Source organism: Equus przewalskii, chromosome 6 (assembly GCF_037783145.1).
Source record: "Equus przewalskii isolate Varuska chromosome 6, EquPr2, whole genome shotgun sequence".
In the NCBI taxonomy this organism is placed as follows: Eukaryota; Metazoa; Chordata; class Mammalia; order Perissodactyla; family Equidae; genus Equus; species Equus przewalskii.
In genome coordinates this window covers 41,494,675-41,521,570 of record NC_091836.1, presented here as the reverse complement: position 1 = coordinate 41,521,570, position 26,896 = coordinate 41,494,675, and the positions used below count along the sequence as shown (strand labels likewise).

Here is a 26,896-nt window from a genome sequence, read left to right as displayed (position 1 = left end):
GGTGGTTACCAGAGGGAAGGGTCAGAGGGGAAGGGTGAAAGGGGTAAAGGGGCACGTGGGTATGGTGATGGATGGAAACTAGACTTTTGGTGGTGAACACAATGTAGTCTATACAGAATTTGAAATACAATGATGTACACATGACATTTATATGTTATAAACCAATGCTACCTCAATAAAAAGTAATTATTGGCTTTCTAAGTGGATTTCCCCAAAGCACGTTACAGATTGTAGTTTGCAGGCTTTGGGCGGGTTAGGGGCACAAGGAGATTATCAACACCAGGGAGGTCTGGAGGTAATTATGTTCACTTTTTACCAACAACAAGTTAAGTATTTGCTTTGTAGATTATCTGTGACCTATTTGAACTACTGATCCACTTTCTCTTTGCTATACCCCTGGGCCACTTCTCCCACAAGGCAGTAAATGTACTCAAGAAATATAAACTAATTTTGTATAAGCCTAGGGGAAAAAATAAGATGGAAAGCAAATACACAGCAAGGATATTCACATAATACATTCGTAAGTCAAATAGAAATGATTTTGTATCATCATTTCTTCAGGATGATTCAGACCACTGTTACCCAATATTTAGGATGTTTCATTAATAATTGATTGTTTCCTTTTAGCACTGGGTTATGTTGTTTCATTTACTCCTTGAAATGCAACAACCACATTTATAATATAATCTCTCAATATTCTCTTTTTCCCTCCTTCCCCACTTCTTTCTTCCCTCCTGCCTTCCTCAATGTTCCCCTCCTCCTTCCCTCTCCTCCCCTACTCCCGCTACTTTCTTCCCCCTATTTCCCCCGTCCCCTCTCATCTCCCCTTCCCCTCACTCACAGGTGTACCATAGATGACCGAGTCACCCGAGTGGCCTGGCTAAACCGCAGCACCATCCTATATGCCGGGAATGACAAGTGGTCCATAGACCCTCGTGTGATCATCTTGGTCAACACACCAACCCAGTACAGCATCATGATCCAGAACGTGGATGTATATGATGAGGGCCCATACACCTGCTCTGTGCAGACGGACAACCACCCCAAAACTTCCCGGGTTCACCTCATAGTTCAAGGTGAGTGACAGCTAAGATTTGGGCATTGGCCTTCCTGTCAACGATGGACGGGAAGCATAATCTCAGTCTTTGCTTCTACTCATGTATGAAGACATAAAAAGACATTTTTCTCTATAGAATTCAGAGATAGAGTGTGTGTCCTGGATTCCTTTCCACCTGCTGGGTTTTTGATAAGTACTGAATATCTTCACAAAGTTTCTCAATTGTATGTCTGGCTCTTCCGTTCTTATCAAGAAGTTGTTTGGCATGTGCTGTCTGAGCTCTCTTAAGTTACATAGCACTCTGGAATTGGGGCAAGATGTATTAAAGATAGATATGGTAATACTCTCTGTGCCTTTTAATTATGTTTCATATGCTTATTTCATAGTAACAGGTTAATAATATTGATGTCAAATCATGTGACTGTGACTGCTTTTGGATAGTTGATGGTTGTGTATGTTGGAAGGGTTCCGAGTGCTGTTCAGTCAGATCCTCGTTGGCATTGCTGCTGTGTCTCTGCGCTCTTTCTTAGCCCCACAGTGGAGCTGAGATCAAGAGGGATATTAGTCAAAATGATATCTCCAGCTCTATGTTGGAAATAAATCTATATAATTAGAAAAAGTGGGGGAGGAATTTCCTAACATCCTCTGCCAGTCTGCCTTAAAAAATCTGAGTCAGTACAACCCAGGCTTAGTACTTAATAGTTTTTCATTTGAATTTCACTTTGTGGGAAAAAAACAGGGCTGAAGAAATGTCAAAATTTCAGATATCAAATATTAAGAATTAAAAACACATTCAGATAGCAGTGCTGAAAATTTGAGAACCATTTTAAAACAAGGCAGCGATACAAATGGACTTATTTTGAGCTGCCCCCAACTAACCCCTCCCCCCCACCACTATGCAAAGCAATTTCTGTCAGGTGTTGCCTCGTGGTAGCAATGAAGTGCTAAGCAGACTAGTTCCCATCCTCCACTGACACAGCCTTCCTCCACCAGATAAGAGACTTGGGTGGGCCTTTCTCAAAGTCTCCTACACTGATGTCTTGGGGCCATACACTGAGCTCTGGGAAGGAGTTCTTGTGTGGGATTAAGTCTGTAGTAACTGCCTTTTATCAGACTCCATCCGCAGAAGATTCGACAGTTCTTTTTCAGTTTGTGAAGTGTGCATGGCATCCTTGCTTAGCTAATATGATTCCCTCACTCCTGCCTTTCTAGAAAAATAAGCTTGCTCATTTTAGTTGGTTTCATGGAGAGTTTGAGTAGGAGTTAGCGTCCCCTCATGCTTCAGTCACTTGTACAATTCAGGATGGCCATTTTTTTTTTTTTTGGCTAGAGCGGCTCTGTGGCCCACTTGTAATGGCATGTGCTGGGCCAGAGATCTGTCTGCTGCAGCTTCCGTTCTCCAGCAGGCCCTGGTGCTGCCATATTGCTGAAAGCCTTGCCTCGGTTCAGCCTCCCAGCCCTTCTCTCATCCCCACTTGCTTTCCAGCCTATGATACAACAGCTGCCAGTACACTCTACTATTTCCATTGTCCATCCATGTCCCACCCAGGGGTATGGCTGGGTGATGATCACTTCTTTGGAGCTACAAGACGGCCCACCATCTGGAGATAAAGACAACTGTCATGTCTGATGCTTCTCCTCAGAGGATGTTGGAGGCGGTAGGTGGGATCAGTCATCTGAGATCAGCTGGAATGTCTGTTGTAAGCTTCTGGGGGTGCATAGGACAAGGGATTGTGAGTTCTCACTACCCTGCCTGCCACCTGGGCTTAGTTCCAGAGGAGCTGAAATCCTCTGCAATGGAAGTGACACGTCCATGGCACTTTCATGGCCTTGACAGCAAAGTTATCTGAAAATTCAGGAAATGCCCCACTGAAATTAAAAAGAACTGTCAGGCACTGTGCAGAGACAGACTCCAATAGAACAAAGCTATCACTTTTCAGGAAATAAGACAGATTGCGTAAGCGTGTCAAAGTCAATATAGGCCATAAAGGGATAGTAATGCAGAGCTTCAGCATAATATTCTTCATGAGGCACTCAGAACAATTCCTTGGGCTGGATATGGAAGCCAATGGTGTCTCCCTGAGGGCCTCATCCCTTTGGGTCAGAAGGAGACTGAGAACAGGCAAGATTCAGAGTAGTGGAGTCTTTAATTCCAGATGTCAGTTCCTCACAGGCTCCTCATTTCAGGCCAAGCAGCTCTGATAGCTCAGGGCATCTGAGGCGGCCTGGGAAACCCGATGCAAAGCACCAGGCAGAGTGGAGGTGCAAGGGGAGAACCTTCTCTTGGAGCACTTAGCTGACTGGTCTTTCCATTTGCTGAGAGGTTGAAAGAAGCAGCTCAGGGGGCCACGTTCTCTTCTGTCTTGGTTAGCAAGGGGGTGACATGTCCTTTCTTTGGAGACCAGGTGAATTTCCAGTGGGTGGAAGCAGAGACCTCGCTGCTCAATTAGAAAGAAGCCCAAGAGTCCTCTTCTTCCCAGCAGCTATGGGCTTTTGTCCAGGCTATAGATTAATTTTTCAGACTTCGTGTTAGTTCAGGTTAGATAAAGATAATGAAAGTTCCCTAATCCTCTTAAAGAAGATTTATCTGACTGAGTAGAAAGCTTTTGGAATACAATAAAGCATGTAGAAAACTGAAGCCTAATCTTGCCTTTAATTTCCAACTGCTGATGGATATTGATTTTGCAATGAGAAAAACTAAAAAATTTCCGAGCTGCAACTTGTCTGTTTAAAAAAAAAAAAAAACTGTTTATTTGTCTTCTGTCCATTTGAGAATGTTAGGATCTCATCACCCCTGCCACCCAAGTACCATTAGCAGAAAGGATAGCAACCCCACAGGGTCCCCGCTTTGCTGCTCCCTGTTCCTGCAGCGTGAGGAACTCACAGACGCCCTGTTACTAACCTCGGAGGCTGTCCTTTACCATTTTATAGGTGGCCTTTGCCACGTAGCTAATGGAATTAATTTCCAAGTCCTTCTCTTTGAAAGAAGAAGCTGCTTTCATTAAAATATTATTACTGATACCCAAGGTACATCTTGGCCATTGATGCAATAATTTCAAGGCACCATGTGAGTGTGGCAATCGTGTGACCTGGACCATATCCCTAGGTGTAAAGGAAATCCAGAGCAAGGGAGAAGTGTCCCTGTGGAGTCACATTAGTCAGGGTAGGCAGGAAAATCAATCTGGCAGCCCTGTATAGGTTGGGGTGAAGTGGACAGAAGCTGGAGGTACAAGGATGGGTAATAAGTTACTTCTATCACTCAAAATATGTGACTGGAGCAGGCTGTAGGTCTACCTATAGAAATGGAGGAGGTTCCTCCAAGAGATATTGTCTGAGGGAAATTGAGAGGGGTAATCCTAATCTCTCAAAAGAGGAAGAATTCAAAGGATATCATCCACATTTTTGAGTTTGGGGAAATGTTGATGGCCTCACTGGTAGTTGTGGAGTTAGGATCCTATGCCACTAGGAAAGGAAAGTGTTAGGCTTGCTAGGTTTAAGGATAAAAGAAACACAAACATTACACAGATATTATGGAACTAAGGAACAGGTGTAGCTTGAGACCAGAAGGGGTCTATTTGAGATTCATCGTGAGTTTACTAGCATGAGAGTAGATAAGTTTTCTGAGATTAGCTATTCCTGGAGAACAGCAGGAACCGCAATTTATTTATATCTATCCCCAGCACATAGCACACTGTCTGAGGCATACTAGGCATTCAGCAAATGTTTGTAAAATGAACAGATTGGTACAGCAAATGACGTGGCATATGAAGGCAGCGATCATAAGGCCCCTTGAAGTAGATAGGGGTGGGGATTGAGTCAGACACTGTCCAGATGACTTGGAGTGGGCAGTAATGGGGAACAGTTCCCTGGGGGGAGGAGGGTCTTCACTGTGACAAGCTAAGAGATATGTTACAACAGGGATAACATGACTTCCGTGCGTTTATTAGTACTTTATGGCACCAGTCACAATCTTTGTCTCATTTGACCCTCACAACAAGCCCTGGGAGGCTGCAGTGCAGAGATGTTATCTCCATTTTGCAAATTAGATAACTGCAGCTCATGGAGGTCAAGAGGCCACCAGGTCCCCTGGAGTAGGTAGCAGAGCTGGCTCTTGAACCCTGGCCAAATGGCTCCAAGATCAGCATCTCTCCCGCATGCTCCACCACCTCCACAGCCAACCATGTCTAGAGTCATTTCTCCAATCTAGACTCATGGCAATTTTCCAATTATCCTTTCTTTTCTCCCCCCATTTTTCTGCTGCTGATATTGCAATATACCCGCAGAAATTGAGGACAAGACTCAAGAAAGAAAATTAGCAGTGGGAGTGGGAAGTCAAAGCTACAATAAATGGTGTAGAGAGGCTGAGAGAAAGGCAGAGAAGAGAATTAATCTACTACTAGCTCATTCCTCCGGGAATACACATTGTAAATGTTATCTCTTTATCCTATGTAAGTACCCAAATCTCTGGCCCCTTTGAGAATCCTGGATGTAATTGTCATTCTAACTGTCACAAACCCTTCAGCATTCTGAAACTATGTGGATATCCTCACATCAAAGTAGCTGTTGTCATTCTTAGGGATGGATAGGCAGGAAGACCTGATGGATCTCTGCTCCTTTGCTGGCGATCTTCTCTACCTGCTCTCTTGTCTAATTCAGAAACCTGTTTATTAGCTGATATTTCCTTCCATGGAATGAACTTCTCTTGCTAAGCCCAATCTTATGCAAAGGACTAGAAATAACGAATTATGTTAATTTCTCACATCTGAGACTCCACAGGAAGCTTATGCAACTTCTGTGTCTGCAAAAGATTTTGGGTCTTTGAGCCTGGAGTCAGTTCAGGTGAGACTGGTTGGTTCCCAAAGTTGAGTTTAGCAGGTTGGGAAGTCTGATTTACCAAGCAGTCCGGTCCCAGGTTCTGCTGAGTGCCAGCGGACCCCTGCATGGGGCACATGATGGATAAACCTTGTCTCCATTGATCCTCACACCAAGCCTACAGAGTTGACATCAAATTCACAAATAAGGAAACTGAGGCTTAGAAAGATGAAAAACTTGCCCCAAGACGATGGAGCTACTAAATGCTTTAAATTCCCTTCACTAGACTTGTTTCTAGAGAAAAGCTATCAAAATACAAACACTTTACATGCCTTATCTCTTTTGATTACTCTTCACAAAAGCCCTGGCTACAGAACAGAGAGTCACTGCATGGTGGAGATTCAGAGTCAAAGTGATCTGTCCAAGTTACACTAGCTCCTAAGCGCCAAAGCACCACTTCACGCCAGGTGTTTTTATTCCAGGTTCAGTATTTTGTTCACATGCTGGCTTGCTCACTCATAGCTGAGAAAACGACAGGTAAATGTTACTGCTTGTGAGAAAAATACAGACGTTCTGAGGTGCTACGGAGAAGGGTGGGGACTAAAGAGGCAATTGCTGAGGTGGGGTGGGTGCTGGTGGGGCCGGGGCCTCTCAGCGGGACAGCGGGAGGAGGTCTCCCGCAGGGCCAGGGCGGCAGCCGTGCCCAAAGGCTGCAGGTTTGCCAAGGACCTGCCGATTTCAACGCTTCCGTTGTAACTAACCTCTTTTTCCTGCTATTTTCCCCTCTTCTCCCAAGTATTACAGTCATTTAAATTAACATGTGTAATTGTGGGCCTAAAGAAAGGCAGGCAGTCAACCTGAAATAAATTTAATTTATTCAGCCTCTATTTTAAATTATAATCACACTTGCTCTTCACAGAGGCAGGGTGGAAAAGTGGAAAAGAACAAGGCTGGGCATCAAAACACTCACTCCCCAGCCTGAGCTGTGCCTCTGACAGCCAGGCCTATGTCTTTGGGAAGTCCCCTTCCTGGCTTCTTATCCTGGGGTGAAGAATAAAATTGAGTGTAATTGATTTTCTTTAGGTACACACTTGCATACCTTAATCCTATGTATATTATTCTTATTATTTGAAAATAAGATTCTGAAAAGGGGTCTTTAGGCTACAAATTCTATGTATGTGGACACAGGCCAAAGGGTCCACAGTGCAAAATAGGTGTCAGAACTTCTCTGGGCTTCATTTCCTTGGTTTTGAAATGGTAGGGTTGGACTGACACGTAAGGAAGTCCTTTCTAGCTGTTGCATTTTATTGTTTCTTAATGTAATTTCTCTGGAGGATTTTTTGCATCCTGGTGTCTCTGTCCTCCACGTCTTCTCTGCCTTCACCCACAGATAGGGCAATCAGAAGGTTGGCTCTTATTCTCTTTCTTATCCGTATTTTCTTCAGAGCCCTGGGATTTGAGGTCCGCTTCCTAACCCCAGTATTTAGTGGTGACTCTGAGCATTGCTCACCCACGTTGGCAGTGGCTTGCTCTTTGGTTGAAGAGAGTGAAAAAGAAAGACACCACCTCTATCCTGTTCCACTCTGACAGTTGGTACCCCACATCAAACAGTGTTATATATACTAACATTCTTAATTTAAGGACCGAGTAAACTACGAAGGCAGCTACAGCTTAGAAGGAATCAGGAATGAAGTTGTCGCCCTCTGCACTCAATAAAGGAGGGTGTGTCAAGAGTCCTCCTTCCCAAAAAGGATGTCCCCAGGCCAGCTCCCTCCATGCCTGACCTGGTTCTCCTGCCTCATGGCTGGAAGGAGGCCCCATCCTATTCCTCAAAACGATCCTATGCCTTCCCTCAGACTGTGTTACTCAGCCGTTATCTGAATTTGACACATCACGTAGCCAGAATAGAATTGATGTTCACCTCCGCTGAATCTCCTCAGTTGCAACACCTTTCATGACATCATGTGTAGTTGGTGACAACACAGTCCAAAGCACATTTTATAAAAAGGGATATTTCTCCTTTTATCAATTATCTACTCCCATTATTGTGAGGAGAAATATGAGGCTTTGTTCTGCTCTACTTAGAAGCCAAGATCTTAACACACACACATACTCACACACAGTCACACAGGCATGCACACACAGTTTTCACGGGTTTCATGGCTATCTCTTTTGTGGCTTCTGGAATTCCACCCCACCTTACATCAAATATGTAGTTTCAGTCTCCCTCTAGATGTGGGGGATATATGCTCGATTTCTCCTGTAACACGTATAATCTTTTAATTATAGAACAGGAAGAGGTGGAATTTTCTAAGGTGAATGAGACCGAAGCAAAATGTGACCTTGGATGAGCACATTGTCAGGGCTGAAGATGTTTTGGCCCCGTCTGCCAAGAGGGCGACAGATCCAGTTGAGAGTCCTGGTGCTGAAAGTGTGTGGGCTTGTTTAGAGGAAAAGGCAGAGAAAGACTCTTCCACATGATGCAAGACGGTGCTGCCAGTCCTGGCACCTGGTTTGGTGATATGTCCAGTAGCCAGAAAGAGAAGTGGCAGGGCTTGGAGCTGTCATCTGCCTTATTTGCAACAGAATTAAATAAACAGAACAGTCATAAAGTCTGTTCTCAAAATCATCACTGATATGGAGATGGAAGAGACAATGAAATGCCTGTTATGTTTTACATGATTTGCATGGTGATCTCAGCTTATTTCCTAAGAGTCTAGTCTGTCAATAGCTCAAGTAAATACAAAGACATCTTTCCTGTTGCTGTGAGCAGGGGAAGCAATCACACTTTAGAAGGGTAAATTAGTGAATGTTCATAAATTTTCCCAATAGATTAATGTCCATCATGACCCTGATATCGTCAGGATCCCACATCCGATTTCAGCCTTCGGCACCCACAAGATTACTTAGTCACAGCTTGGCGTCAGAGGGGTCTGTGGTTCAGAGTTGTGATACTCTCCCATATGTGGCATGGGTGCACATATTTGGAGACTCTGAAACCTGGCTTTGAGCCTTGAGTTGACAAGTTTTACCTCAAACTCAGTGTCTTGGTCACAATAACTATCCTTTGTACTTCTATTTTGGCTTCTCATAAAGGTATTAAAAAGCCGTTGACTATTCTCTCACCAATAATTCTCCTCTATAGGTAAAGAAATTGAAAGGCAATAGAAATGAAGTAAAATAATTACAAGGAAAGCAGGCAAAGCTTTGTTTTTAGTCATTATAAGCCGTGGCTAGCAGTCGTTTTATAGACACTGTCCGGTTCTGTTTTCCGGTTAACCTCAGAAGGTGGGGTGCATTTTCCTAATTTTTTGAATGAGGAAACTGAGACTCAGAGAGGCTGAGAAACATGCCTTAGGTCACCAGCTGATAAGTACAGAGCTGTGCTTTGAGCTCTGCGCAGTCTATAGTGGAATACTGCACTTAATGCCTACATGGAACTTCCTCTTGATTCCATCCCTTTTACACTAGCAGGCCAGACTGACACCCCAGGTCACTTACAGTACGCATGCTTTCCTTGCCAGCTTCTCTCTGTTTCAAGGCTTTCAGTCTAATATCTCTGCAGTCGGGATCTGTCCTCCTTAAACCCTTTTTCTCCTATTGTTTTTTTCTGCATTTTTTTCCTCCCCAAATCTCCCCAGTACATTGTATATTTTTTAGTTGTGGATCCTTCTAGTTGTGGCATGTGGGATGCCACCTCAGTGTGGGCTGAGGAGCGGTGCCATATCCTCACCCAGGATCCGAACCAGCGAAACCCTGAGCAGCTGAAGCAGAGCGCGTGAACTTAACCACTTGGCCGCGGGGCTGGGCCCTTCTCCTTCTATTTTGTTTATCCTTGTAATTAGAACTTCCTTCTTGCAGTTACTATCATTGACTCCTAAAGCTACACTTCCAGTCCTTAATTTCTTCACTAGTGCCAGTCTCTTATTTCTGATTCTTTCCTGAACTCCTCAACTTGGGTATCCCATGGGTATCTTCACATGTCCCACACTGAATTCATCTTCTTCACTCCAAAACCTGTTCCTCCTCTTTTAATTTACATGTCTCTTCGTGGACTCACCACCTTTGTATAAAACCTTGGCTTCAGCTTTGACTCTTCTTTCTCTTTTTCTTCTCTATGGAAGCAGCTGTCATGTCCAATAAAGTCATTCTCTTCCTTTCTGTTCCTACAACCACTGCCATCAAAGTGCAGAATCTTACTCTCCAGTGACTTTTCACTGTCACCTCCTACTTGCTGCCCAATCCTCAGTCCCTGCTCCTTATAACTCACTTGAACACTCCACTCGTCTAAATATTCCTGATGCACACATCTGATCCTGTCACTTCCCCCTACTCAGAATTTTAATGTCTCCCTATTGACAATAAAGTCAAGTCCAAACTTCTCAGATCATGTTTCCAAGTGCTGAACAATTCAGGGCCAAACCTAATTTTCCACTCTTACTTTCTGTTATCCCATTTTTATATCCTACACATAACTTAGCCAAACTTGTCCTCTCACCGCCCCTACTCCGATGTCCTGCATTCTTTTCCATTTCTCACACAATCCACCTGAGTTGAATATTCTTTTCTCTGGACATCCAAATTCTACACACCATTGAGAGCAGTGCTATCCCATGGACCTTTTACCTTTGAGAGCCATGCTACCCTGTAGGTCTTTCTGTGATGATGGAAATGTTCCATATCTGCACTGTCCGACATGGTAGCCGTTAGCCTCATTCGGCTACCGAGAGCTTGCAATGCTGGTATGACTGAGGAACTGAGTTTTTAGCATTATTTAATTTTAATTAATTAAATTAAAAATAGCCACACGGGCTAGTGGCTGTCATATTGGAGAGCACATTTTTAGAGCTGATAAATCCCCATATCTGAAGTCTTTCTTTGGAATTTCAATACCACTTTGCTTGCACTTCCTTATGATCCCTGTAACTTTTCATTCCATATTTCAGCGATTGGTGGATCTAACTCTTTTTCTCCCCTAGATTATAATTTTCTTGAAGGCAAACGCCAGAATTGGCTCCATAATTTTTCATATGAGCACAGTTTAGTGGATACAATCTGAATGGGCATAACCATATAGGTAGCCCTTTAATAAATTTTTATTAAAGTTACTAATACATAAAAATGATAACACCATGTCCTAAATGAGAGGTTATTGGAGACCACAAAAGGCAGCATCCACCTTGGATTTTTCACCTTTGTCTCCCCATGCATAGGCTAGATTGCTGTACACTGTAGGCACTGAAAACACTTCTGTTGTATATAGAAGTTCTTAGCGAAACCTTTCAAAAAATTCCGTAATTTACAGCTTCTGGGGAAAGACATGACATGACCACTTTCCTCTGGTGGCGTTGGAAATCAGCCCCAAACAAGATGCCCCAGAGGGCAACCCTGGCAGGCAGAGCTGGAAGCGCATGCACTCAGCCTGCTGCAATCAACAGAATGGGGTGAATGACGTGCTCTGATTGGCCAGCAAGCAGACATTAATGACCAGTTAGCAACTGTGTTCAGGTCAATTAACTTATATTTGTATTTTGCAAACTAAAAGTTGCCCTGTTAGATTATTGATTCTTTGTCCCTGTGTTCAATTTGTTTTTAATTGCACCATTGCTGGGCCAAGCCCTCCCTCCTGGCAAGCTGGCAATAAATCTGCCACCATCTCAACAATCAACAATAAATGTGCCTCTTCATGTCATTATTAATATGTCTCTGGGATTGGTTCATTACCACGGTTAACAGTTTATAGGAGCCGGATGGCACACAGCCAGGAGGATTCCTTTTCCCAGGGGCTAGTTTGTGGTGATAGGATTGATGTTCTGAGGCCTGCATGGGTCTGAGGAGAGGGACCTGGGATGGAGTTTAATAGAGCTGGAATCTGAGTTCCCCAATCCTCTTTTTATCATAAACAGCTTTAGAAGAAGGTATTGTTGGAATAGACATTTTACCCTCTCTTCCAATTCTTCTTCTTTCTTCTCACTTCTTTTTCTCTTTTTCTCATCTTAATTCCTTCTTAATTTCTGTTCAGACAGGTTTTTTTACCCCTCAAAAACAACATAACGGCTACCTGGGTGATCTCATATCCCGAAGTAAGTGAGCCGTGAGTGCCCCGGGAGCTGGAGCTTTGTGATTGGATTATCGTTAGTTGAAAGCAGAGGGGAGTTCCCCACTCCTGGTGTGTGGATGGTGATTAACAGAGCTGCAGAAATACTGCACTCAGAATGTCACCTAAATTGAGGTCAGTCCTGCAAAAGAATAAGCTCTATCTTATAATAGAGATAATCATTAATTATGATATTGTTATTGGCTCTTTTAGTTATTAGAATTTTTCAGGGGAAAAGCACAAATTTTAAATGAATTTGTAAGTTGGCAGAAGAGGTCCTCGGTGCCTCAGAAATGCCAAGTGAGGAATCTTAATGGAACTCAGAGCGCTTTATGAAAACCCCGCAGTGGCCTGAGATCTAATAACCATCCACAAGTTTTCCGTTTCCAAGGCACGAGTTGCTCCAGGACTAGAAATTTGGCTTTCCTTAGACACCGAGTTAACAGCCAATTTTTGGTTCAGGATATAGATGTTCTACTTAATTTGCTATAGGAACACGCACACACATAACTTCTCTCCTTAGCACAAATCTCTCTAAAGCAGGTCAAACTGAGCTTGTTGAAAGAGTGGGCCATGGTGAATGACACCTGTCGTTTCTCTTGATAGGAATCTAAGTAGGCCAGGGAAATGAAACTCGGGCCAGGACGATTTAGAAAAGAAGGAGATAGCAAGGGAAAGAGATGGAAGAAGAACTAGAAGATGCCCGCTGAGGAGCCCAGAGATACAAATGAAGGATGCAATGGAAATGAGGGAAGAAGAGAGAGGTGGAGGCTGAGACAGAAGGAGCCCAGCCACTGGCTCAGGGTATGGAGGACAGCTCCCCTGATGGAGCAGGGAAGCCCCTGGCTGAGCACAGCCCCCTTGACTCCCAAGGCTCTCCATGTGGGTTTCCGCAGTGCAACCCACGTCACACCTTTGTGCCCGGGACACCCCGCGGTTCTCTCCACAAATGGCCCACTCTCCACTTGCTCTCCTTCTGCTCTGCTTTAGCTCGTTCAGCTTGCCCTCGACAAGAAGCAGGAGGCTACTGTTTGAAGTGGTCGCTCCCTTGGAAAGGCAGGTTCGGCCGAGGCTTTTGGGTCCCGCCCTCCCCCTCTCCGCACTCCCCACCAGGAGAACTGATCACATCTCTGTCAACTGACTGTGGGGCTGTTTTCCAAGTGCTGTAATATCAAGGTTAATCCAACAGAAAAGGCAGTATTAATGATAACCAAAGCCTTAATTCACACATATACAGAAAAAAAAGCCACTTACTGGGTTGCCTCTAGGTAGGAGGTATGCCAAATTTAACGCCTGATTTGGCCACTTGCTCTGTGACCTTAAGTGAGTTACTTAACCTGGCTGTTTCAGTGTCTTCATCTGTAAATTGAAGGAAATAAAGCCCACCCTACCTCCTTCTTAAGACTGTTGTGCATTATGTGGACTGTGCTGTATACTTTATTAGGTCCTTACAAAGAAAGATATTACAATTATTTGTTTCAGGCTGCTTGGTTAATTCCTAAAAATGACTCTGAGGTTGCATGACAGGTTATGCTAGAATGATTCAGTAATGCTTAAAACTATTAACCCTCTGTACATCCTAATATAGTTTTGTCACATAAAAATATAGCCATTGGCCCCATATGTTTTTTTTTAAAGATTTTATTTTTTTCCTTTTTCTCCCCAAAGCCCCCCGGTACATAGTTGTATATTCTTCATTGTGGGTCCTTCTAGTTGCGGCACGTGGGACGCTGCCTTAGTGTGGTTTGATGAGCAGTGCCATGTCCGCGCCTAGGATTCGAACCAACGAAACACTGGGCCGCCTGCAGCAGAGCTTGTGAACTTAACCACTCAACCACGGGCTCAGCCCCAAAGCCCCATGTGTTTTTATGTGATATTTGATTTTGTGGATAATGATGGAAGAGCATTCAGAAATGGTGCCATCTTCTGAATATATATGCTCGTGTATGTGTGATATCCTCATCCTCAAAGTTTTATGTCATTCTTCTTATTGTTTTTAAATATTATTCTCATTAGTTTTTATATTTCTGTGATAATTTTATAGTCCTATGTCCAAGATTTACTTCCAAAAAATACATAATTGTACTTATTGAGAGAGAATTAATATGAAGTAGACAACTTTGAGGCAAAAGAGAAATAGAGACGGTAATGAATTCCCCTTATCTGCTATCACATCCAAAATAAAATAAAATAAAAGTCTATGCTCCATTTTCCAAAGAGAAAAACGTCTGTGGCTGCAGCCCACACATCCCAGGCGCCCACTTTAAGCAGCCCTGTGTGAGTGTTAGATGGCGAGCCCTGAGCCCCGGCCGTGGCTAATCCACGGCACCAACAACTGACAGCAGAACCAGAGGACGCAGAATAGCTCCTCCAGGAATAAGCTTCGCAGGCCCAGCTCCGCAGCAGCAGGGTAGAAAGTGAGGGGACAGGAAAATCAAAGTTCCTTTAAAAAACTTATCACACGTAGAGGCAAAATGTCCCCACAGCAGGAAAGAAAGTGGAAAACACACCAAATCAATTACCTTAAAAATAAGGTTTAAAATCTCCTACTCCATAAGATGTAGGTGGGGAGGGAAGAATGGGCCCACAGCTGACAAGTCTTTTATTAAACTGCATGCTGGCTGCTGTGGCTCATACAGGAAAATGCAATTAAGGTCAAGCCATTAACAAGATGCCCAAGGATAGCTCTGAGCGAGACCAGGGGGCCATCAGCAGGCACTCAGGCAACTTTCAAAGGGAACTCACTTTGAAAACGTGCCAGGCAGGGGGCAGAGGCACCTCAGACAGAAGAGCCCTGCAGGGCGGTCTCCTTGCAGACTCACTGCCCCATATGAGGCAGAGGGTGGCAGCTGTGGGCGGGAGAGCAGGCGGAGGTGAGAGTGTAGTGCCTCCACTAGCTCTACTGGAGCTGGGTGAGCTGGGCCTGACAGGTCCTCACCAAGATCAGGAGCCTTTGGTTCCATCTTCATCCCAACTGCTGTGCCCTCGGCCCCTAGTTTGGCTATGTCCCTAGGACATAGGTGATCAGGAGGTGATGACATCTCAAAGACAATGTCACTTGAGTGTCACTGTGGGCCTGTAGTCACCCCTCCTCTCCCTCAGACTCTGTCCAGGTCCAGATCGTACCTGCTGATGATGAATTGGCAGGTGTGGAGCTCTGGGGAGTGTGCACACCTGCCTGCTCGAGGCAGGGACCAAACTGCACTGAACTGATGTGTCAAGGAAGAGGTTGACTTCTTATCAGAGGCCTCAGAGACCTGTCAAGAGAAGTCTCCAGGTTCAGGGGTCTTAGCTAGGCAGGGCAGTGTGCTGGCTGGTCACAGAAAGCCCGGGAAGATGGTTTCCACCCTGCTCTCCCTCCATTTTGGTGCACCCCCTGGTTCCCCACTGGTGCCTGACCAGTTCAGGAGCCCCTCCTTGGAAATACCTGGAGGTGTTACACGAACACAGACCTTCCAAGTCTCACACCTCTGGGTATAGCTCTGTCACATTGTGCTGGAACCACTGAGTCACACAGCTGACTTCCCCACCGAAGTATAAGCACCATGACGATGGGAACAAAGTTTTCACCTCCTTGCAGATGAAAACATCTACTTCCCATGTATGGCACAGGACCTAATATAGATTAAATGTTCAAAAATGCTTATTAAATGTGTCTGGCATGGAATGAGCAATCAATGAGTATTTAATGATAAGAAGCTTGAAAATATTTGGTTGAGGGGAACTGAAACAAATTGATTTCAGCATACGTGTGCATGCAAAAGTAAACTGCCAATCCCATATTATACAGGTGCAACTATCACATGAGTCTCGTGGTGACTCCCCAGCCCTCCTGCCTCCATAGGCTGTAAGTGTGGAGACAGAATTTAACTCCATTCCAGCCTGGACCACGCTGACCCAGGGGCTCCCAATTCTTGCTTCAGTCCTGCATAGCCCAAGCCCCCTCTGGTGTTTGCTGCCCCACACCTCCCTGCTCATTTCCTTTTGCTAGAGATGGCACGCTCATTGCCATGGGTTTTCAGAGTGTCCTCAGTGCTCAGCCTCCAGGACACTCAAGAGTTCATCTGCTCTACACCTCTGGCCTCTGGCTCTGGTCCTTTCTGTCCCCATTTGCTGCTGCAGAACTGTGTGCAAGGCCGGCAGGGCAGCTTTGCTGGTGTGAACAAGTTCTTGAAGGTTTCCTGCAGCAACAACATCAGCTACTAAGTGCCCATTGTGGCTGCAGCAAGAGGGGTTTTATAGACTTCTCTGACTTTAGGAAGGGAAAAATAATTTCTAGGTATAATACAATTTGGAACATGCTCCCATTTTCCTCACAAACTATTGCCTCACTGTGGTTTTCTGTCCCTGACAAGTAGTAAATGTTCCCCAGCTGCAGCTACTGTGAATAAAGCCGTCCCCATGCCAGCAGAGCTGGGTTTGTTGTTCTGTCATTTCTTGCCTACTTACACAAGGGCTCTGCTTACATCTCCTCTCCCCACTTTCCTGCTTTCTAAAGTTGTCCGTGATTCCCTTTCCTGTTCTGCTGGTCCCTTAATCATTCTGCCTCTTTCTAATCCTCCTCTTCTAAACAGGCCCTGCTCACTTACCTTTTGGAGCAGGGAAGGCCTCTTTGGAAAGGCCTGAGGGCCAGGTCAGCTTTGCCAGGGCATTTGCATACATTTACATTCAGTTGGCTGCAAACATGATGATTATGCAAAGTTCTGCTGCTAGCAGGGAAAGGATTCGGTTTGGATTCAAGAACTTTAGGTTCCATAGAACCCAACTAGGTGAGAGGGGCTGTAGTCATTGCTCTTGCCCAGAGGAGTGAGGGAGTGTGATTTATGGTGATGAATGATGGACCCAGGTGTCAGTGGGACAGCTCCAAGTACCACAGGCATCCAGCTGGGCTCGTGCCTTGCTGTGTCCACATCTCCCCAATGTCACCTTGCTGGAGTTAGTTGGAGTTAGGATGCTGCTGCTTCTCACATTTTGATAGCCTGCCTTCCAGCAAGCTGCTCCAGCAGCCTCTCAGTGCCCCTGCTTTCTCAGTGCCTCAGCTTCTCTCTGTTAGTAAATTCAACACATCTCTTTTCTGAAATAAGTTTTCAGACCACCATCTGCTCTTCCATCATGTCTCGAAAGCTTTGCTGGTCCCGGATCCATTTTGTTTCTTCTGATTGATGTAGAGCCCTTAGGTGGAGCCATGCTGTCAGCATCCTTTAAATGCAAGGATCTAGTGCTCCATTGGTTTTAAGAACACGGTGTGATGTTTCAAAAGATCCAGAAAACTACTCCGATATCCATTACTTGTGCTATCTTAAGCACATGGATTAACTTTCCAGGATCTGTTTCTTGCTGTATAAAATAAGGGAGCAGAAGAATATGGTCTCTGAAGTCCATTCCTGCTCTAAAGTTCCAGATTTTTATGCCTGGGATTTTATATTTTGTAATACCTTTTTGTATTCTTTCACAGGTGGTTTATAGTGTACTCTATGCATTGTTTCATCTGTCCATTCACCAAAGATTTAGTACCTACTATGTGAAAGCATATTCAATGGGAGTTTGTTGAGCATCATCTCTGTATTAAGTACTTTGCTACATGCTGAGGATACAATAATGGAACCATCAGTCTGTAGGTTATTTCTGCATCTCCTCCCACTTATCCTCAGCTCTTAGGGGACAGAGATTGATTGCTTCAGCCTGAGCACCTAAAATGTGCAGTGTCAATAATAGCACTCAATAATGTTTGCTGAATAGATTAAATTGAACTCCACTTTAATTCCAAAGCTTGCCTTTATTTTTATATTTTTAATGGGAGTGAGGACATTGACAAGGAAGAGAGTAGTCACAATTAAATTTTGGAGTTTCCTTTTTTATTAATTAAAAGTGTACTTTGAAAAATGATTTGTGGCAAGCGAATGGCTAAACTACTAGTCTTTCTGTTGTTAGTCCTGTGCAGTTGATTCTGACTTCTTGTGCCCCTGTGGACAGCAGAGCGGAACCCTGCCTGGTCTTTTTGCACCATCGTCTCACCTTCCGGTGCTGTATCAGACAATGTTCTGCTTCTATTTGTAGGGTTTTCATGGCCAATTTTTTCGGAAGTGGGTAGCCAGGTCCTTCTTCCTAGTCTTAGTCCGAAAGCTCCACTGAAAACCGTCCACCATGGGTGACCCCATTGGTATTTGAAATATTGGTGGCACAGACTTCAACATCACAGCAACACGCAGCTGCCACCTATGACAACCGACAGACCGATGGTGTTGTTCCCTGACTGGGAAAGGAACCTAGTCCTTGGTAGTGAGAGCGCCGAATCTTAACCACTGGACCACAAGGGTTGGCTAAAACTACTAGTCTAGTCCTACCCTAAATATTTTAAGATACTCTGGGTAGGTCTAAGTCCCCTGGACACCAAACAATCACTTCAAAAATCAGTGTACCTACCAAATTATTTATTGACTGCCAGTTGTATTCATGACACGTCAAGAACTATGGGAGGAGTGGAGGAAAGACCATGGAAGTTTTCATTCTTGAGGGGAGATAGAACATATGCTCATAAAAAAGTTAGAGAAAATTGTTTAAACTGAGCAACAGGTAAAATATGCTTCAGTATGGTCTGTCAATGTTTATTTATTTTGCAAGTAAATTGACTTGCTATCTCCTCTTGGATGTTGGGCACCTTGAAGTCAACTTGTCGAGAACTGAACTCAAACCTGGCCGACACCAGTGTCCCCTCTGTCAGTGTTGGAACCACCATTCATCTAGTTCCGTGCCTGAGAAACACGACACCCTCCTAGACACCTCTTTCTCCTCAGTCCCTTTAGCCAATGGAGCTGTCACAGTCTGCTGGGCTGCATAACAAAATGCCGCAGGCTAGATGGCTTCACAGAAATTCATTTTCTCACAGTTCTGGAATCTGCAAGTCTAAGATCCAGGTACTCTCAGGGTTGGCTTTTGGTGAGAGCTCTTTTCCTGGCTTGTGGAAAATGGTCTTCTCTGCGTTCTGTCATGGCCATTTCTCTGTGTGCATGTGCAGAGGGAGAGCTCTCTGGTGTCCCTTCGTCTTCTTGTAAGGACACCAGTTCTATCAGATTAGGACCCCATGCTTACGACTTTACTTAACCTGATTTATCTCCTAAAGGCCCTGTCTCCAAATACAGTCGCATGGGTGTTAGGACCTCAACCTATGAATTTGAGGGGAACACACTTCAGTAGATAACAGTTACCAAGTAAGGTAACTGCAGCTCCTCACTGCTCAGGATCTCAGTGGCTTAACACAGTAAAGCTGTATTGCTTGTTCAGATATTACAGTTGTCCGAGAGGAGGGAGAGGGCAAAGGACGAGGGTCTCTGCAGTCATTTGGGAGTCAGAGTTGACTGAGGCTCTGACAGTGTCCGCTCTGGTCAGAGACATCTAGCAGGCCCACTGAAGAACAGGGTAAAGACTGAGCACAAAAAGATGTGGGTTTTTTTGGAGGGGGGTCTTGTTGTTGTTTTTTTGTATGTTATGGGCTAGACTTCTTGGAAGTGGTACATACCACTCACATTCCTTTGGCTAGAACTCCCTGACAGACTGGAAAATGTAGTCCAGCTGTGTGCCCAAGAAGAAAAGAATAGATTTGGTGAATAGCTAGCCTTTTTCTGCCATACCAAATCTTATTCACCATTCTTCAAAAAGATGCCTCAATCTACCTACTTCCTTCCAACTCCACTACCCAAGAACATAGTACAAGACACCACTGTCACTCAGTTGAAGTACTGCAAAAACTTCTTATGTTGTTTATCCACATCTTCTCTTTTATTTTTTTCCTTTTGGTAAAATATACATAAGATAAAATTTATATTAACCATTTTAAAGTGTAAAATTCAGTGGCATTAAGTACACACACAGCATTGTACAACCATCACCACTATTGACCTCCAGAACTTTTTCATCTTTTCAAAGTCTGTACCAATTAAATACTAACTCCTCATCCCCCCAATTACCCCTGCAGCCAGAATGATCTCCTAAAGGAATCTAATCATACACACACAGCATGCATGGTTCAGACCTTTACATGACTTCTCGTTGCTTCTAGCAAAATAATAGAAGTCCGTAACATGGCCTCCACTCCCTGGGAGCTCTGAGCCGTAGCTGCCTCTCTGGCCTGGGGTAAAAGCACTCTTGCCTTGAGGGTCTGTACTCCAGGCACCCACAGTGTTATTCACCCCGTGCTCCTGTTTCTCCTGTTCCCTCCTACCTCAGGGTCTTTGCATTGGTGGCTTTCTCCCTAAATCCTCTCCTTCCTCACTCACCTTGTCAACTCCTATCATCTTTCAGACTTTATTTCAACTATCACTTTCTCAGAAGTCTTCTCTCAACTTGCTGACTATGCCAAACCTGCCTATTACAGAATTTTGTAGTATTTCCCAGCTTTTTTCAGAGCATTTCTTGCATTGTTACATGTAGTTTTTAAATTTTATAGTAAATATGTCTCCTCCCACTGGACCGTCAGTTCCATAATGGTGGAGACTCTTCTGTTTACGTTCACTGTTTGATTCCTGTACCAGAAGTGGTGCCAAGCGTACAATACGCACTTGATGGAGAAATTCTGGGTGAACGGATGAGTGCAGTTGGTAGCAGGGAGGGTTGAAATCAGGCTTACACAGAAGATGGCTTGGGAGAAAGGAGCATGAAAACACTGGTAAAATTGGCCTAAGACAAAGAGGCAGACATTCCCCACTGAATGAAACAGCATAATTAGTTTACTTTTTTTATTATTTATTCATTTGCCATTAAATCTCTGTAGCATATCACTTCCTTTTAAATCTTACTGATAATGGAACAATGATCAGGATAATATTGAGAAAGAAGACTATTTCTTAATTCTAGAGCATGACTTTCTTTGAAGGGAAAGGGAAGAAAAACAATATTGAATGATAACTACTGGGCAAGCAATTTCTCATGATACTACGTTTGATATGAACGTTTCCTTAATAGAGTATCTCTGACATTTCCACCGCATCCTTGAGAACTTTAAAAGGAAATGAAACTGAGTCTCAGAGCCATAGAATAATGTGCTGAAATCACCAATAGCAGAGTCAAGACTGGAACTGAGTCATTCAGACTCTCTGGTAAGTTTGGTATTGTTTTCTTCTCACTCTTGGTCCTGGTATCCCAGGTAATGCCCTCATACTTCAGTTCTCTAGAAATTGGATGGATTGATAATATCAACCAAGAGCAGTTAATATCTTAAGAAATGTTTCAACCAAGCTATCTTAGTTCTGGGTCCATAGAAAACAGATCCTAAGGCAGATAATAAATGCTGGTGTTTTATTTTTGGGGTAAAATCCAAGCGCAAAGAGAATGAAGGCAAAGGGAAGTGAGGAAGCGAAGGATGGGAAGCAATAAAAGCTGATCTTATCAATATGGATACAGATCAAGGATGAGCAGTGAACACGCACAGTTGGTGACTTAGCAGGTCTTTCAGCTCAGCCACACAGAAAGTCCACAGACAGCTCCAGAGAGAGATTGGGCCTTCACACTATTCATTGTCAGGAGGAATGGGGTCGGAACCTGTTGACCTGACTCCCTCCTCATCTCATTCCCTGTCCCCCTTTGGTGTAAGTTTACTCCCCAGGGAGTGAACTCCGAGACTTCTGGAGTGCATTGCATAGGCTCTGCAGCAATGACCAGGGAAGCCAGATCCCATGCCCTAAAGGCTGGCATCTCATCTGAGGGTGGAAGTGGCAGAGGATTCAGAGACTTTGGATGCCCAGCTGGTTAGCTTCAGGGAGTGGAACTGCCACGGTGTGCATGGAGCTGATCAGCCACGGGGGCAGAGGAGGCTGAGCAAGCAGCCAAAGGTTTGGGAGTCAATGAGGCCAAGAGAATTTGAAAAACAGTGTAACATATCTGCTATGCAAGGCATTGGGAAGATAGGAGTATTTAGTGTAGTTAGCTTCTGAATTCTAACCTTGTCTCAGGCTTGCCAGATGGTGAAATGTAAAAAGACTGACAATACTGTCTTGGTGAGGATGGATATTGACTGAAACATCACTGCCGCTGGAGTCGGCTCAACTATATTAGAAAACTGCTCCATAATTTCTAAATTAAATCTAAACAAGCATCTATTTTATGTCCCCAAAATTCAACTTCTCGCTATTTTCCCAAGAGAAATTTGTGTATGTGCACATTAAAAGCATGAATAAGAATGTTCATAGTAGCTTTATTCACAATACCCCAAAACTGGAAACCACTCAAAGTCTATCAACAAAATGGATAAATAGACTATGGAGTAAATACAGTGAAAAACTACACAGCAATAAAAAAATTATTAGTACACATAGCAACACAAAAGAATCTCATGGATATTGTGCTTAGTGAAGAAGCCACACACCAAAGAGTACCTATTATGGTATTCCATATATATGAAATTCAAGAGAGTCATGATGTGACAGTCTTTTGTGGAGGTATTAAATAGGAAAGGGCATGATGGAACCTTCTGGAAGGAGGGAATGTTTTATATCTTGATCTGGGTGGTAGTTACTTGGGTAACTACAGACGTACAAGTTCACCCAGGTTTACATTTAAATCTGTATCTTTCACTGCATTTAAGTTACAGTATACCTCAATTACAAACACACACACACACACACACACACACACACACCCCGAACCTCTCCTTTCCTGAGATTTTATGAAGCAAATCTCAATTGCTATGAAAACATATGGATAAAAAGCACTAAAACCCACAGCTTTGGGATTTGTCCATTAAAACATATTGTTTAGGAGAGATGGAATAAGTTTACCCTCTGTGGAATTTCTAGACACTACAAGGAAAAGATGGGTTTTCAATTACTGGGAAAAGGACCATCCATTGTCTCCTTCCACCTCTGGAGCCCTGACAGCTGCGATTAAAATAGTGAATTATCAAAGGGAGAACAAGCATTCAGGTCAAAACACAAGCCACCAAATGGATCATCAGACCGCTAAAAGATATTTTCTTTTTCCTCCAAGAAAAACGATGAGAAAAAAAGTTGACTCACAAAGAAAGCACAGAAGGATGACAAAACTTTAATCTAGCAATAAAGATAAAAATTCAAGTCCCTGAGTGACAGGGAAGCATCTCTGGGAGAATCACAATGAACAGAGAGGAAAGGCATCCTAGACAGAGGGCCTGGTGAACAAAGACAGCTAAGAAAGAGGGCTGTGGACAAAAGAGCCAGACGTGAAACGAGGAGAGAGAAGCACGGAGGCCTATACAAAGGCCACTGAAGTAGCAAGAAAAGTACAAAAAAAGAAGGGCTTGAGATGAAAAATAAAAATAAAAAAGATGAAAAGGAAGGGGTGAAATAGAGGGAGAAAGAGCTAGCCAATTGCTCTGAGGGAAAACATGGCTGTACTGGAAAACTGATGTTCCACCAGCAGTGGGGGCTGAGCCTAATGTGGGCCAGGAGGCCAGGCGCCTTCCACGCTGATGGCTTCGGCTGGGATGGCCCTGGCACTTCCAGCACGGGACCTCAGCGGAGAAGAATCCCAGGGCCTGGGACACGGGAAAGTGCTTCTGAGGTTTCATGGCCCTGGGTTGGAGCGCTGGGGTGTTGGGAAGAGAATTCTCTTTCTCTCCAAGGTACCACATTTTGTTTTGGAGGCTCTCGTGCCCTTGTCTTCTATTGATCAAGGTTGAAAGCAGTAATCTGATTGAATTGGTGTTGGGAAAGGATCTTCATGCAGTGGGATCCAGAAAGAAACCAGAAAGTTGAGCTGGATATCTAGCCTTCAGCTTACTGTGGAGCCTTAGGCAACTCATTTTCTCTCTTTGAGCCTCAACTTCCTCAACTATAAATTGAGGATACTGCTCACTCGGACAGTCTTCCAAATGGGATAATGCAGAAGAAAGACTTTCCATCCAACACAAAACACTATAGAAATTTTAGTAGTTATTATTATCAGCTTTTGTTATGGGAGGATGTTAGACGGAGACCTCAGGTCATTTGCTAATAAAGTCAAAGCACATACACTCTAAAGGGACATCTTGGGCTTAATGTTCGTACCAGAGAGGAAATGTTGGCACCTGTTTCTGAGTGGCAAAGCTCCTGCCACAGCATGCAGAAACCCGAGTTTATTGGGAAGAGCGGCTGCCCATGAAACATGAGACGGCCTGAGCTCTAAGCTTTGCTTCGCTTGGACATTTTAAATGGCTCCTTTATCGCCTGCAGTTTGCCTGTCTAGTGCATTTTGAAGAACTGAAACATTAAAAAACACAACAACAAAACAGAGTTGATTAATTACTGCAAAAGCTGTTTTGGGGAGAAAAAAGAGAAAAGTTGTTGTCCTATTATATTTCTAAAAAAAATGAGCATTTTATTGCTTCTACAAATTGCTCCCTGGAAAGTAGTTTCATTTTCTAATTGTTCATAAATTTACTGACAGGTGGTTACACAGTAGGTGTAACATCGTTATTTCCATTTTATTATATACAGTGTTTTAACGAGAAAATCTGGAAGGGCTGAGTGTCGTATATCATTTGATGTGCCCTGAAAATGTGCGGGTGGCCAGGCGTGGCCCACGGCGGCTCCTTCCCCAGGTATGCCTGGGTCCAGTTTTCCTCACATGGGGTCAGTCTAGACAGCGGTGACTGGTTAGCATACTTTAAGATGTGACAGTAAAAAGAAGTCGCTTTTCTATGGTTACTCTTTTGCTTAAAAAAAATAAGATTTAAGGGGCTGGCCCCGTGGCCGAGTGGTTAAGTTCGCGCGCTCCACTTTGGGCGGCCCAGTGTTTCGTTGGTTCGAATCCTGGGCGCGGACATGGCACTGCTCATCAAACCATGCTGAGGCAGCATCCCACATGCCACAGCTAGAAGGACCCACAATGAAGAATATACAGCTATGTACCAGGGGGCTTTGGGGAGAAAAAGGAAAAAAATAAAATCTTTAAAAAAAAATAAGATTTAAGATTAGCTTTCACTTTCACTGGAGGATCTGTCAGATGTTTTCGCTACCAGGGATAAAACAAATTTCAGAGTTTATATACACACGTAAAAGTTGGTATTCGATGAACGTTAGTTGTGTTCGACAGATTACTCTTTTCAATTTAACGCATATTGGTACGTCCACTTTCAACTAAATTGTGTGCAGCTATGAATTATTTCAGCATGTTTAACATATCAGTAGCACCTACCATTTTGGCTAGATCATAGCAGGCACTTAATAAATATTTGCAATTTATTGTTCCAACTGTTATTCCTAATTCACTTGCAGGGCTTACTATATTGATTAATACAACTAGCTTTTCATGGAAATGAAAACCTTATGATATACATAAAGGCAACTACTACAGGCAAATGAGTTCAGCAATGAGGTTCACGTGTTTACGAGAATTGAGGAGGTGGAAAGAGCATGTATAATTGGCTTATACCCCTACCTTATGGAAACTGCTCATATCAACATCCAAGTAGCTGGCCTTAATGTCTCACACTTTATCCCTCAATGCATTTTGAGGCCATTTGCCACTCTTTCCTTACAGAAATACTCTTTTCTTGTTTCTTTCATATCACTCACTCCACACTGCCTCTACCCACTCCTTCTCACAATCTTTCCAGACGCCTCGTCCCTGCATAACCTTGCGTGGTGGGGCTCACTGAGGCCCCGTCCACAGCTCTCCTCTGTGCACTCTGCACACGCCCGTGTTGGTCTCACCAATCCAAAGTTTTGGTCACAGCTCCATAGTCTGGGTGTTTCTCTTGAACTCTTAAGCAATTGTCTGCTAGACATAAACCCCGAATTTCCTGTCAGTCACCTCGTACTCAACAGGCCAGAGAATCTCTTAGCTCTCCCCACCCAGCCCCTCTGCTCTTTCTTGTTCTGTTGTCTCTCATCATACACGGCCCCTCTCAGGGTTGCCAGAGTTAGCGGACAACCACCACCACTCCAACAGGGCTCCCAGTCAAACTTGAATTTCAGACACGCAGCAAATCATCTTTTAGTATAAATATGTGCCATCCCACATTTCTTTTTTGTCTTTTTATTTTTTAGCTTTCTTGAGATGTAATTGACAAATAAAAATATGTATTTAAGCTGTACAATGTGTTGATTTGACATGCAAATACATTGTGCAATGATTGCTAATGAACATATCCATCACCTCACATAGTTAGTAGTTGTTTTTTGTGATAAAAACATACAAGATCTACTCTCTTACCAAATTTCAAGTATGTAATACAGTGTTATGAACTATAGTCACCATGCTGTGCATTAGATTCCCAGAACTTATTCATCTTAAAGCTTGTATCCTTTGACCAAGACCATTTAATGTTTAAATTCAAATTTAATGAGGTGTTTTGTATTTTATCTGGTAACCATATACCCTAGCCAGATACCACAACCTGAAATAAGGGGATCTCTTTTTTTGTTGTTTTTTGGTGAAGAAGATTGGCCCTGAGCTAACATCTTTGCCCATCTTCCTCCACTTTGTATGTGAGACGCCTGCCAAAGCTTGGCTTGACAAGCAGTATGTAGGTCCACACCCAGTATCTGTACCCGAGAACCCTGGGCTGCCAAAGTGTAGCATGCGAATTTAACCACTAGACCACAGAGCCGGCCCCAGGGCATCATTTTTGACACCTCTCTTTCTCTGTTCCTGCAAATACCATCACTGATGTGTTTAAGTCCACTTTTCTAGTATTTTTAACTACCTGAATACTTTTCATTCTATTCAAAATCAACATCTTAATACAAATTCTTATCACTCCTTACCTGGATTCCCACAGTCCTCCTGTTCTTTTTCCTCCTGTCTCACCTCCCTTCAGTCTGTGCCTCACAGGACTGTCATAGTGACCTTTTGATGTCACCTTACGCTATTTGAACCGTGACCACCCCAGGAGAACTAATGTAGGTTTGCACACAGAGTGATGGTGTGAAAAGCTGTGCCTTTTAGAAAGCCATCCATCATCTGAGTGGGGCTTAACG

At 43.7% G+C, this 26,896-nt stretch overlaps 1 protein-coding gene across 12 annotated transcripts in view; it reads left to right on the top strand.

Moving 5' to 3' along the window:
* OPCML (opioid binding protein/cell adhesion molecule like) overlaps positions 1 to 26,896 on the top strand; it is a 1,020,156-nt gene that overhangs the window by 798,245 nt on the left and 195,015 nt on the right. For all 12 annotated transcript variants that reach the window (XM_070623491.1, XM_070623488.1, XM_070623490.1 and 9 more), the window contains one exon: positions 844 to 1,076. In XM_070623491.1, the coding sequence (XP_070479592.1) occupies positions 844 to 1,076 (233 nt within the window). The remainder of the gene's footprint in view (positions 1 to 843; positions 1,077 to 26,896) is intronic.